At 38.0% G+C, this 15,112-nt stretch overlaps 1 protein-coding gene across 13 annotated transcripts in view; it reads right to left on the bottom strand.

The window, feature by feature from the left end:
* neo1a (neogenin 1a) overlaps positions 1-15,112 on the bottom strand; it is a 172,117-nt gene that overhangs the window by 10,119 nt on the left and 146,886 nt on the right. For 11 of the 13 annotated variants that reach the window (XM_059347774.1, XM_059347845.1, XM_059347800.1 and 8 more), the window contains exons 14-19: positions 14,521-14,631; positions 13,422-13,616; positions 11,310-11,405; positions 6,420-6,652; positions 2,410-2,548; positions 312-419 (exon numbers count right to left, since the gene is read on the bottom strand). In XM_059347774.1, coding sequence (XP_059203757.1) covers positions 312-419; positions 2,410-2,548; positions 6,420-6,652; positions 11,310-11,405; positions 13,422-13,616; positions 14,521-14,631 — 882 coding nt within the window. The remainder of the gene's footprint in view (positions 1-311; positions 420-2,409; positions 2,549-6,419; positions 6,653-11,309; positions 11,406-13,421; positions 13,617-14,520; positions 14,632-15,112) is intronic. The other 2 variants (XM_059347870.1, XM_059347809.1) reach the window with 1 other exon arrangement.

Below are 15,112 nucleotides of genomic sequence, written 5' to 3' on the forward strand. Positions count from 1 at the left end.
AGATGGAGATGAAGGTTCCTCTTTGATCGCGACTGCATGAAAAGGCTAAAAAGGTTTATTGGAAAATACATTTTCTTTGAACCTTCTAAATATGTAATCATTTTGCGAAGATCAATTCTCCATCTAAATGTAATTTAATCAGTTAACATTAGTGGACAGCTATTAGAGAGAGGTCTAAATGGCTCAAATTAAAGACAGCAAGCTGGAAATCTGGCTTTTTTCAGTCCAGAAACACATTTTTTTATAGTAAAGGATATGTAGCATCTGTGAGACCACAATATATGTAACAGACAAGAAACTTTGAGACTCACCAGTGATCTTTCCGTTGGCTTCAGAAGGAGGCTGCCAGTTGACAATTATGGTGCGAGGTTTGTTCTCTTTGCTCACCACGGTCACGTCTTTCGGGGAGGAGCTGGGAACTGTGAAGGGGAGGGAGGATGAGACATTTGTTGTGTTGATCAGTTCAGATAAAAAGGTAAAGATGGTGCATGTTTTGTATAGTTTTAAATAGGACTGTACCAAATGTTTTATTTAGATTTTCCAATGAAGATTTGAATGTCTGTTTTCATATTTTTTTTTTAAATCCTCAATTTGAATGAAGTGACTTTTTTCTTTTTTTACTGAATCAACCGTCTGTCATGAATATAACTTGTCAATTTGCAACGGGACTGCTCCCCTGTTACAGATGCGTAGCTCTCTTTGTGTGCTGCAAGCAGAAGAGCAAATGGCTTTGTGTCTGCAGTGAAAATGTTGTTTTTTCGAAATTAAATTAAATTCAAACAACTTTATTAATCCCAACAGGGAAAATTTGATTTAAAAGGCTCAATGCCAACAAATATGGATTGAAACAGAACACTTTGTGAGATAAAACTACGATGGGAACTTTGGAAATGATTGCATCAATCTTTTTTGAATAAATTTAGACTTTTGGTCTAGAATTACTGGAAATGTTTGGATCACACAAGTCTGAAACAGTCCTATGCAGCCACCGCTCAAATCTAATTCAACAGATAGTATAATATTAATTATATTAGTATAGCCTTATCTTTATCTGCAACTGTGCAGAAATAACAGGTTTGAACTGAATGAATAAACATGCAAAAAAAAGAAGGTGCATAGCATTCAAATATTATAATATCATCATCGAGACGCTTCAAAGCTTCAGACAACTTGGTACAGCCCTAATTTATATGCAACAACATGGTGCTCTCACTAGTAACATCACTAAAATATATGAGTGAACCATGTGTGCGTTTTTTGCATGTGTAATGTGTAACTTAGCACATAGTATTGTTTGGATGCTATGTGGTCATCTATGTGACTTGAGATCTCGTAAGTGCTCCTCAAAACTTACAACCTGAATAATATGACTGTGTGTTTATGACCTTGCAGATAAAATCCACTTGCACACTTGTGAAACAAACCCCTGGCTGGGTGGAAATGAAAACTGGCTGTCCTCACCTTTTAATAAAAAACAACAAAAAGTTCCACTAATAATAAATCTCAATCCAATAAGGCGCATAAAGAATCCGTTTAAAACAAAATTAGTTTTTGTTCTTAACGTCTTGTTTATTGGCAGGAAACTTTTAGCTCAGCAGTTACAATCTACAATGAAGTATGGGCTCTGACACTTTAGTATCTGCAGTGCTGCAGGAAGTGTATACAAATACTCAGGGGATGGTTGGTTTTCAATACAGAGTGGCCAATGGATTTAAAAGGACTATACAGTGAATTTATGTTGTTTAGAGGCAGCGGACTCAGGAGAGACAGTAATCATTCACTGTCATCCCTCGGATATTGTGCTGAGCAAAAGGTAACATGAAGTTTAACAGCAAAGGGGAAATAAATCAGGAAATAAATAATGAACCAAAACAAAATGTGTGTTTTTTTTTTTTTTTTTTTCTTTCTTTAAGCCTCGGTTTGCTCCTCAGGCCGAGACACCTGGCCAAGAGCCTGCAAATCAAGAGAAAAATGTAAACAAATAATTGTTTTTACACAGAACTGTATTATTATTATTATCATAATTGATTATTTATGATTTGTCGGATTGTGTATTTTGCACAGAAGCAGGGTTAGTCCACCTTACTGTCAGCAAACAGCAGAGCGGCTGAAATTATATCCGCCAATCACCAAATTTGCTGCTGGTTTCCTCAATTTCACTCGCAGTTAGTGTGAGCTCTGTTGATAAGTACCTTTCTTGTTATATTGAACATATTAAACAGAGAAGTGACGATTTCTGTTCCCACAGGTGAGTCCTCTCCTTCCCTTTGAGCTGCAAAAAGTGAAATGTTACTCCCAGCCAGCCAGGGGATCGTTACACTGCACATGTTTTTGGTTTTTGTCTTTGTGCTGAGGTACATTTTGTGTGTTTATGCATAGTTATTTGTGTATATGTGTGTTTGCTCATACTGGTCTCAAAGGTGGTGCCCTGTGCAGTCATGCTCCAAGTGCTGGTACGGCGGCCTTTGGTCACCATGACGGAGAACTCGTACAGCGTGTTGGGCTTCAGACCCGTCACCATGTGGTTCAGGCTGGTAGTGTTGGCCATCTGTGCAGCGACACACACACAGAAACACACAACAAACAAGAATTTAGTTTGTTTGATTACATTCACTGAACACTGATGAAGTCTCCAGGGAGTTGAAAGCCATGAGAATAAACTCATTTTCATCATTTTTAACACATCAATGATTATTGTTTACCCTCCATCATTGTGATTTTTTTTTTTTAGATTAATTGATTAATATTTTAGTAGATAAAATGTCTGGGCCAATACATATTTTTTAAAAAGCACATTTAAGAACCACAGGCAACCAAAGCGCTATACAATTAAAAATAATTAATATCATAAAACAACACAATAAACAAATAAAAAACAGTTTATAACCAATAAAATAATAATAGCAATGAAGCAACTTTCACACTGAATTACAAGCCTGGGAAAAAGATGTGCTTTTAAGACAACATTTAAAAACAGGCAGTGTAGGAGCCAGCCTAACATGTTCCAGAGTTTCAGGGCTACAACTGGTCTGTGGACCTGAGTGACCTCGATGGGATGGGCGGTTTGTAAAAGAGCTAGCCCATTTAATGATTCATGAGGCAAACAATTAAATCTTAAAAATCAATCCTAAAATGTACACAGTGAAGAGAGGCCAGTATGGGGGAAATGTGCCTTCGCTTGCATTTTCTGCAGCATTTTGGCCCAACTTCAAATGAGAGAGAAAGGCCGGGCTAACGCCAACATAAAGGGTGTTACAGTAATCAAGTCGGGTCAAGATTAAAGCATGTATAACCTTTTCAAAATGAATAAGTGAGGACTTGACACGAGTTAAGAGCCAATTTTCTGACATTTTCTGATGAAATGTTCATTCCAAATCTTCATGTGTTATTTTCTCTGACTAAAGGGCCGTCCACATCAAGAACTATAACTTTAAAGATAACATTTTGCAGTCGTGTTGGTGCGAAACAGCTACACACAAAAGACAGCTGATTAAGATTAATTACTTTGTTAATCCCACAATGGGGAAATTCAATTCTGCATTTAACCCTTTCTATTTACACACTAGTGAACACACCATGCAAGGAGCAGTTGGTCCACGGACTGCCCAAACTGTATTGCCATTATGAATAAACTGAATACATAATACATAGTACTACCATCATGATAACTGATACAAAATGCAACACACCAGGGGTGTATTTCAAATTTCTATGACATTAAAATCCTTAAATGACTCAGCAATTTAAAAAAAATCTTGAGTTATGTAACCATTCATCTTGATATTTGCTGGCCTGAGCTGGCAGGGTTGCTCTGGGTCACAGCAGCAGCGAATCAGGTTCGCCGCTCTCTAACAGCCCTATCTATAACGTTGCGTGCTCTGACAAAAGTGCAGTTCTCCAGCGGGGGCTGTCAAACAGAGGGCAGTGGGATAGGAAAAAGAAAACACTCTGTTCTTAAGAAACACTGCCAGTTTAAGAGCAGCCGTCTCTTTAATAATGTACAAGCTTGTCTGGCTAGACTCGCTCTCACAGTAGAGAGCACATGATGAACAGCGGCATTACAGCGAAGGCATCACTGCTGGTTAGACTGGTCTCAGCATGTACATGCACATATACAGGATGTACAAAATGTCGTTTTTCAGAGTTGAGGATCCACTGATTAAAAAGCCCAGAAAAGACCAAATAGACTCGTTAATATATTGGATTTGGTTAATGGGACAGAAACATAATGAGCCTGTGGAACTCTTTAATTACTGTCACAGTGAGAGAATCAAACCAATTTGAGCTTCAAGCAGCAAGACATGACTGCTGAGTCTGTGTGTGTGTGTGTGTGTGTGTGTGTGTGTGTGTTCTGAGATGGCTGAATGGAGAATGCACTGTCAGATCTACAGACTCTTTTTGTAGTTCTCAGTTTGTCTTGTCCTTGCTGAATAATTTATCAGTGAACGTGGGCCCTTATCGGAGCTCTGCTCGGTCACAGGTTTGCATACATGTATCCAGCAATACACACGCACAGGCACACGTGCACACGCAGAGTGATCTGGCATTTGGAGGCATGTAATCATCATAACTGAGCTGCAGGTCAAGAATCAGAAGCTGAATCTCAAACGCAATCTCTCAGGTTCGGCTCACTGTGATACAATATATATTTACATTCATACATTCTTCTTAATAATAATAATAATTATTATTGCATATTTTATAATAAGTATTATTATACATTAAACTCATGACTTCTTCTCAAATGTCAGATTTTTTTTTGTTTTTTGGTTCTATATTAAGGCTGCTTGATTATGGCAAAAATCATAATTACGATTATTTTGGTCAATATTGAAATCAAGATTATTTAACATTTACTCACTTGACTTTGGATATAAACATGAGGCATTAATTGAACTTTTAAAAAATGTTTTTAGCACTGTTCATCTTCTAACTGCTAACTTCTAATCAACTAAAAATTAGTTAATTCATCAATTAATTTACTATTTAAAATTGTGCAAGTGTAAAAAGGCTGGAAGCATTATGATGAAAGTATATATATGTTCAATGTACATTTTTTGGGTTGATACCATTTGTTACACAGATTCTCTGCTAAATTTGACCATTTTTTACCATATGAGAACTGATGAAAATGGTCAGAAAAATATATGTCCAAAATATCACAGTAGGGCACTAATACCTTGAGGAACACCACAGAACACATGCTGTGATTTGGTATTAACAACTTCAAACTTTTGGAGATTTCTGCAAGATTTTAATTTTTCAGTGATTGGATGGTACTGGAAACCGTTCAGAAAACCCCTTAGCCAGACTGTGGAGCTTTGTTTCGCCCCCTTTCCTGATAAGACATCATAACATGGTTGGCACCAATGGAATTTAGGTCTTCTGGATTTATTATGATATCATTATCTTCATTGTAGCGTTAAAAATGAGCCCACTGAATCCTCTGTAAGAAAATGTCAGCTAAGATGCTAAGGGGTTACCATAATACACCACTGCGAGGCCTTTAGAGTTTAATTAAATTGTTACATCTACAGATCTGAGTTGTACAGCCAGACAACCTTCAACAGGGAGGCAGAGAAAAGAGTTTCATTCAACTTACTCATGATCAATTACAACACAGGCCTTGTTAACTGATCTGATTAAGTTCTGTTGACCTGACCCTATGAAGGAAGGAAGGAAGACTAAAGCTGTAACATTAAATTCTGAGAAAGAAAAAGCTGAGCGACTTCTTCTCTTTACAGTGCTCAAAAAGTTGGAAGAAAATAGATTACTGTTCAGTTACAAGCATTTTACTGCATTATGCTGCCACAGTTCTTTGGAGCTGATGTGGGAATACTTTAAAATACAGTATGGTAAGACATTGCTTCTTATTTTCAGCACATCAATACATCTCTGGTAAGTGTAGGCATGAAGGGAGGCACAAAGTCCCACAGCACTGAAATGCACAGAACTCATACTTAATTAAATCAAGAGGTTTCACCGAAGTTTGATCAGAGTGAAATTATTTGAGTTGTACTTTAGTGAATTACACCAAGTTGTAAATAAGTTACTTGGGCTTTAAAGTGCTGAGCTAGACCAGAAAAAGAAGAGAGAGCCTAAAAATTAAACTGGAGCTTCTTTTCTTGGAGAAAATCCTCCTCAATTGAATTACCTTTTGACCTTTGAATGCAATCATTTTAAGAAATCTACTTCCTGAACAGATCCAAGGGAACTATAAAAGAAGGACGAGTCATTACATCATCGTGACTGCATTTGAATTATGCAATGGTGCCACTTCTACTGAAGTAAATGGCAAGTCCCACTATAATCCAACATATCTGTGTTCTTTCATCTTTATATATTTTTGTCCCTTCCTTCTTTCATAGTTTCCATGAATTAAACCTACACACATAAAACTAAAAACTAGAATCTCTTACCTTGACTTTCGTGTTTGCAGGGATGTTGGTCTTCCAGCGAACGGTGTAGAATCGGTTATCCGTGATCTTTTGGTTTTTAGGCAGCGAGTTGTCGGCCCAGGTCACCTTGATGGTGTCGTGGCTCAGCACGGAGGCCTGAACGCCCACGGGTGGCATCATGGGAGAGGGGTCTGGTACTGGGGTGTATGGGGCATGGAAGAGTTCGTACAGGTCAACATCGGGGTCTATGGGATCTGCACGTCAGGCAGGAGAACCGGCATGCATGCACACAAATTAAAATGACCAAAATTAAAACATAAGGAGAAGCGTGGCAGATCAGACAGGTGGAGTCGGAACAGGATGCAGGGAAGAATGAACGGAAGAAAATAAGGTTAATGAGTTAAAAATGAAGAAAAGGGAGGGAGGAAAAAAATCAGTGCAACAAGGATGGGATTGGGAAGGGTGAAGAGAAAGAGAGAGAAGATTCTATTAGAAAACAGACACCGACCTCTACAACAAGACGAATCTACAGCTGCTATATAGGAGCTACTGGACAGTATGTGGTGCTCTATCAATAGCACTACAGAGAGAGAGGAAGAGATACTCTATTCATAAGAAAAGATTACAGTAAATGGAAAAACCAGGCTGAAAGCAGATACCCACAATCCTCCAGCCAACTTTTCATACTGGCACATTTAATGGCTGACTCTTTTCAGCGAGAGGCAATGTGTTTATAAATGTTTACATCATGGATATTTTCACATTTTAAAGCAAAGCAGATAAACAGAAGGACACTGAATGCAGCGGAACATTTTCCACTTTGCAGGCAAATGTCAACAGGCTGCATTATGTCCTTGGAAACTATAGAAAGAATACATCCTCTGTATTCTTTATTATTTAGTGACAAAGCCTGCGGGCGGAGGAGAGGGTCATGGACAAGTGGTGGCTGCGGTTGGATGTGCGTGTGCCGAGTGCTGCTTCTGTTCTCAGGCTCAGAGGAGTTTGGGAAAAGCAACTCTCTGTCCTCAATCAATACTCAATAATGACATGAATCACTCTTTGTGATAACAATAATAATGTGAGTTACAAACAAAATCCCATTTTATTGTTTGCATGTTGTGTGCTTCTGTGTTTCATCTTTCTCTAAAAACTAACAATGTAGCAAAATGCTGTTCTGTATGATATCTTTCTTAACATTATTATTCTTTTTTATGCATGATTTGGATAAAAACAGCTAATTGCAATTATTTAGGCTGATATAGCAATTGAGATTTGATCCACAATACTGGGGGAAATGATAATTTTTGCAGCATTATTCTCATTTTTATTAAAACATATTAAATTGATCAGGGTGTGATTTCAATTAACAGTGCAGCCCTACTTATTGTTATTATTGATGTGCATGCTTAAACTATTCAAATACATTATTTCAATTGTATTTTAACATTTTTGGGTGTTCATGTAACATCTGATGAAAATGAGATGGGCATTTTGACACAACTAGAACAATATTTATTTATGTGCACCGTCCATGTTTAATAAGACAATAATTTGATAAATAAGAGGCTTTTCTTTTCTTTTCTTTTCTTTATTTACATTAAGCGACAGTATTGTAATAAGTTCTAATGTATTGATTCTAGTCACATTGAAGTTCTTTTAATGATACTTTTCTTCTTGCTTATTTCATATTATCTGTAATACTAAACAACCAAAGCATTAATAAATATCTTAGGAGAAATATCTTAGTAGAAATATTAATACCTCATTAGAAATAGTATATCAATCTCTGATCGTCTATGTATTCAGCAAAAATAAAATCTTGGTAAATAAATGTTAAATATTCTTTAAAATAAAATCTTGGTAGTATTCATCTTTAAGAGTTCCATACGAAGCCGAGTCCAGCACTTGAATATGATGAATGGTACTTAGCATGTTGCGTAACGGCAACCTGTTGTTTAATCATCTGTTTATGTAAGTGTGATAGTGTGTATATGTGCTCGCACGATGAACACTTGGGTGTGTTTGTGTGGAAGGTGCCTGCCCATTACACTCCATAAAAACCCAGTGAGTGTTTACTGTATGTGTATGTGTGTGTGTGAGAGGGAAAGAGGGGCTCAAACAAGCAGTTTCTGGCCGGCACACTGAAGGATAAACGCTTCAAGATGGCCTCCTGGCTGTGGGTTTCCCTGCTCCGTCCTTGGTTCAGTTGTGATGGAAGAAAAAGCTTTGGTCAGTCACCCACGATGACACTCCTCCTCCACCACTTGTTGGTCCTCTCCTCTCCGCCTCGCTCCATTTGACAGCTCTTTGTGCAGAGCTGCCCCTCATTATATTCCCAAGACTGAGTCAGAGTGTGTGTGATGAAGATCCGAGCAAAAATGTGGTTGTGGGAAGGCACTGAGGGTTTTGGAGTGGCATGCAAGCCGCATTACCCGCCTCTGAGGAGTACAGCCGGTCGAATACACTGCGGGAAAAAGGCCGACTGGCCCTTGTAACATTTTGTAACAGATGGAGGTGCAATCCCTCATTTCCTGCTCTCCAGTTAAGACGTCATATTATTAGAACATATTCAACTTAGCACTCTCAACCCAAGTTCACCAAGTTTTCTTGCAGTTTCTTTCAAAAGTAGAAGTACTATGTAGGTCAGCTCGTCTCTTTAATCCCGACTTGAACAAACTGGCAGGAAGGGAACGCGCCCCAGAGGATTCAGCAGCAGACGATGGTGGTGGGCTTTGGTTCTGCTTTGAGAGGAAACGTTTGGATCTGACGAAGGGTTGCCAAAGCCACCACAGGGGGTCTGCATGTGTGCAGCGCCGTCTGTGTGTGTGTGTGTGTGTGAGAGGAAGAGAGAGCTTCATAGAGAGAAGCGTACAGTATGACAGTGTGAGGGTGTGTGCGCGCACTTAGACTGCCACCCCCCCTCGAAGCATGTTGACGTGATTCATGTCATCCAGCATCCCACCCCTCTCAAGCTCGGCGGTGCAATAATGCTGCGGCGGAGACAAACTGGAGTGATCAAGGCTGAGCGAGGAGGTGGGAGGCTGGATGGGAAAGGAGGCGGGAGCAGCCCACATTCTGGGACACCCCAGGGAGCACGGGCTGGTTGTCTTCTGACACTGTCACATAAACTGTGTGAACTCAGCCTGCATGCAGTCTAACTGGCAGTATTTTCACACTTTAAGATCATTTGTCAAGCTGGATAGAGACTAAAGTTCTACTTCTAATTGTGAACAGGGTTGTGATCTGAAGCTTAAAGAATTATAGGTCGTTGAGCTGCCAGCCAAAGTGAATCATCCGTATTAATGGTTGATGCAGCAAACTTCTTCAACTGTGATGCATGCAGATATGCAACAATATAATCATAAGGGACGAAGTAAAGTCCGACTGATCGATCCATTTGATGGAAACTTTGTCTTCCAAAGAGTATTGAAAAGTTTATTTTCTAAATGTCAGGCTGAATACTTATCTTGCTCACAATTTTTTTATAAAAAGTTTTAAAATGAACTTATGTTTTTGCGTCTAAGGGACTCAAGGGAAAACACTTTTTGAGCGAGAGTGCTGCAGCCAGGCTGCAATGTAATCCTATGGGGCAATTGCGTACGGTCACTGTACGTCCACTAAGTTCTTGTTTTTTACCACTGACAGGCTCAGATTCATATTATAGGTGTCTGACAACATTATACAGAGAAATTAAACATTTTTCTTTGCCTTCCACGTGAGCTGTTCTGTTTGTTATTGTGTCTGATCAAGTCTTGTTCTTGAATCTTGTGTGGCCTCTTCCACACTGTCGAAATCAGGGAAATAATCAGCCATGACATTGACAATCTTTTAGATAACACCAAGCTACGCTTTCTGTACTCCCGCACAGCGAACTCTTTCGCAGATCATGGATTTCAGATTGAGACTTCTCCTCTGCTCCTTCTCTGTGGGGTCCTTTCCAGGTGGCAGTGCTCTCACTCAGAAATAAACCAATTTCTAAAACGTACTTGGACACAAAAACGTGGGGAAATAGGATCCAGGTTGAAAGTACTGAAATTTCCCTTTAGATCTGTTCATAAAACAATTGTGAGCAAGATATGTATTCAACCTGACTATATAAATATTCAAACTTAACTTGTCAATGCTCTCTGGAAGACAAAGTGTTATATTATTTAGACGCTGTTTCTAACTTACTTCAAATGAACAGTATCTTTGGCATTTCTGGAAGCTGACTCTACTGCTTTTTCTTGTCACTTATTGGCTTATAAATACCTATGTATATATATCTCTGATAAGAAACTAAAAAGTGATTGGCCATGCCGCTGTATCTGTTGGGTTCTAGTACTTAACGTAATGTTTAGACCTGTGGAGTTAATTTGTCGTCAGTTTAGACTAATTAAGTTGGTGAGCTATAATCTATTGTGTACATACTTATCTTTTTAGTTTTTTTTATGTGCACCAAACAATCCTTTTGTATGCAGAATAATTTCTGATAAAATTTCTGTTGATTTTTTGTGGGTGGATGTCGATCAACATCTGGGAGTCTTAGTCTTAATATAAATATCAGGGCAACTTGTTATCTAAGGGCTAAATTTGAGGGTTTTGACCAAGTGATTAAAAGGAGACTGGAGCACACTGGGAGCCATTAAGGAGAGAGTTAATTAGAGCAGTGAGACACCCCGATGACCCGTTATCTCCTTGGTAATTTGGAGTCAGGACACATTCTGCCTGATAATGATCTCAGGTTAGAGAGAGCAAAGATGAATGCCACAGCCATACAGTGTGAGAAAAACATCCCATAATACTGTATTATGTGGCTTCTGAGCAAAAAGAAAAATAGAGTTAACAGGATTTAAGTTGCCACCATTTGCAGTGTATCAGATTTTTCGTTTTCAGGTGAGAAGGCGGCAGGTTCATGTGTGTAGTTCATACCTGACTGTGGTCTGGTGATGGCGCTCTCATACACAGGGATCCCCTCACCCACGTTGTTGAAGGCCTTCAGTGTGATCACGTAGTGGGAGCTGGCATCTGTGTGTGTGAGTGAGTGAGAGAGAGAGAGAGAGAGAGAGAGAGAGAGAGAGAGAGAGAGAGAGAGAGAGAGAGAGAGAGAGAGAGGAAGCACAAGATAAATTAGATATCCAAACCATCTAATCAAGCCAAAACTCTCGAGACTCTTGACTCATAATTGCGATATTGGCCAAAATGAGTATTTGAATACAATCATTCCTCTTACTGTGATTGTAATGAAGGCTTCAATTATGCATATATATATATTTTGCAATAATTCCTCCCCCGTCACATGTTTCTGCTCCAGCAGAGGCCCATCCCTATCATAGCTTATGGTACCATACCATTCCATAAACACTTACATGCAGAATTAAATTAATTTAATGTGACAAAACTTGTGAGACACATAAATAATATAGATACATACAAACACAATGAAATAGAATAGAATAGAGAAAAAAGGATAGGTATACAAAAATGTTTTAAATAATAAGTAAAAAATATATATAAATGAAAAGATAATTAAGATATATATTATATTATTGGACAGAATATTATATATAGTAATAGTTTTTCTTCTTTTTGTTTTATAATGTTTTTATTTTGCTAATTGAGCCTGTTGATGTCTGTTGGGTTTGTGGTTGTTTGGATAAAACAGTTTGATTTTGTGTTTGGGCCTGATTAATGTCATGTTTTTGTAAATAAAACAACAACAACAACCAAGAAGTAAACTATATTTATAATATGAGGTCAGTAGTAAAAAAACTACACTACAGTATAAGTGGGGTCCACTCTTTCTATATAGGTAAAAAAAGAAAAGGTTGTCACATGGAAACACATTTCTGAACACAGCTTCTTGTAGAATAGTGAATTTTCTCCAAATTATGTATTTAATGTCTTTAACTCATCTTAAAGGTTGGAGTAATTTTTTCCCTTATATTTAAGCAGCGTAAGGGCAAACATGAATGAATGTAGGAGAGTATTTCTACACGGTTCACTATAGATTGAGGCTGCGTCTTTGCAGGTCAAAATGCAAATATAAAAATCTGCTTTGCTCCCAGAAGTTAAAGTCTTATTCGCTGCTTCGACTGCATAAAATTGAAGTGAATATGAGCCAAGTGTTAATTCTTCACACGTGTGACTGTGCTGTAAATCATCTGGCTATAATTTCTCCTTGGCGACTCTCAGATTATTATTGAACTCATTATCCACTTCTAGACCCGTTCCTGAAGCTTGGATTAATGAAATATTATTATTGTTGGTGAGTAATTTTACCATTAATAAAACACTACAACAGAGTATGACCTACATAACTGACACAGTAGGAACAAAATATGTAATTTCCAATGGAACAATTACTGCTTATTACTGAAATGAGAACAATCACAACAGTGCTTTCAGGGGTTTTATTAAGAAATTGCTTAATCAAAAATAAATTAGGTTAGTGCTGACAATAATTTGTCAGTTGGACTGATCCTCTGCAGAGGGAACGGCACTCAAGCAGTAAGACCCAGCAGAACACTTAAGTGAGGCGGACCTTTAATTTGATGTTTCATTTGCTGTAATGACAGCAAGTATTAAAATCACCAAAACAAGTTTGTTTTATTTAAACATTTTTGACCTTTAATTATTGTGTCCCCATTAGGCCAATCTGTGTAATTAGTGGCTCAGGCGTGTGGTGGAGAAGATCTCATTAATTCTGTAAAAACTCACAACGAGGCACAGATGAATTGCTTCATATCGTGTGTGTGTGCGTGTGTGTGTGTGTGCGTGTGTGTGTGTTTGCACATTTGTAATAAGAATGTCAAAGAAACAGTCAGTTATAATTTTAAGTAGGACAAACACTGTATGTTTTAAACGCTGACATTTTCTTCAAAGATTCATTTATCCCCATGGCTTCATCAATATCTGAAGAAGAGCCATTTAATAAATCAGCTGAGATTCTTCATTGTAATTATGTCGTTATCTGTCTGATCAAATCATCTCTAATGATAAAAACGTACCAACACACAGTGAACAACAGTGATTTGTTCTTACCAAGGTTCTCGATGGTGTAGTAGCGCTGCTTGTAGTCCACTTTGATGGTCTGAGCGTGAGGGCTGCCGATGCCGTAGCCGATTGTGTAACCTCGCACCACGATGTCCTGGTTCTCTGGCGGCGTCCAGCTCACCACGATGCTGTTGACCAGCGGCCGGACGTGAAGAGAGCTCGGCTGGTCGGGTACACGTGATTCTGGTGAGGGAAACATGATAACATGACATGTTTTTTCTCTTAAATTTAAAGGTGATCCTCAGCTCCTGTAATAACTTTATATTAAACTATATAATATAAATAGACTCTAAAGGACAAAAATGGCCCCATTGAAACCCATTAAAACTACAATTTCTGATCCCACGGCCGTTACATTATAAAATCATACACTTTGTCATATCAGGCTTTCAGTCTAGAGCCCTGGCTTCAAAATTATAGTTTTTACTATTTTCATTGCTGCTGTATTATGGGAAAATAAAAATGCATCAAAATCATACCCCTGTGAAAAAAATAGAAATTTAATACACAGAAAATAAGCCAATTTTCCACAAAAAAGTAGTTAACAATAAGAACTAACGTTGGTAAAAAGTTGTGAGTAATTGAAAGCTGAAAATAATACTAATATATAGTGTTTTTTTGTGAAGTTGTGGAGGTTTTTTTTACTGACTGCACATAGAAATCATCAAATGATTGATCAAATCAAATCCAAATGAATAAAATCCCCCCTTAACATATACATACACAAGTATACAGATAATAATTCATTTTTGTAGTTTTTCATAACGGTGGCACAGTGAAAACAAATATTTTAAGGGTAATTTATTAATATTATGTATTTATTAATATTTTTAGAGTTATTAAAATAATGTAGTTATGGTAGTTATGATCATGACTGAAGTTGGTTAAAATATCTAACTCAAGGTAATTGAACTCATTAATATATAATTTTATGGACATCTTTTTGACAATTTGTCCTTTAAGAACATTATAGCAACTTTGTGAGGCAGAACTATTTATATGCTGAGAAAGAGTAAGCAGTAAAACGCCTGGACTCAAAATAAACTGACTGGTTCTTGTTTGTATGGAGTAAATCAGGTGTTTTTACCATCCAGGTCGCTCTCAAACGTCTCTGCTGTGGTCCACTCTGTGGCCGGTCCCGTGCCGTTCACCGTCATGGCCGACACTCGGAAGGAGTACTCCGTGCCACGCTCCAGACCTGGACAGGCAACACAAACAGATTCAAGGCACGGGTGTTTAGTCTGAGCTGTGACTGAAGTCAGTTTCAAGCAGCAGTAAACAAACTCTTCCATTAAAACTTCTCTCTCTTTCTAAAACCCAATTTTGTTTTATAATTCACTGGTGCTCTCCACTCGGCTGGCCAACTGGGAATTTTGAGTTGAAGACACAATAAATATTTTGAAAGCACAAAAATTTTAAAGAGATGCCCGATACCTCTCTGCACAATTTAAGTAGAAAATCTATAAGCCTGCCTGGGGAAGGATCATGTGAAGGTTTCTGTGGTGCAATTAACTTTCTTTTTCGCCTCAATATCATGGAAGTGATTGAGATTTAAAATTCACCTTTCATTAGTAGGTTCTGGTGTGCTTATTTGCCGATAAGAAGTATTAAAAAGAAAAGTGTGCATCAAGCCAGCACAAAAAAGACCTAAGAAAGAGTTGAAAAAAAAACTTTGGATT

This window comes from Centropristis striata, chromosome 2, assembly GCF_030273125.1.
Source record: "Centropristis striata isolate RG_2023a ecotype Rhode Island chromosome 2, C.striata_1.0, whole genome shotgun sequence".
Taxonomy (NCBI): domain Eukaryota; kingdom Metazoa; phylum Chordata; class Actinopteri; order Perciformes; family Serranidae; genus Centropristis; species Centropristis striata.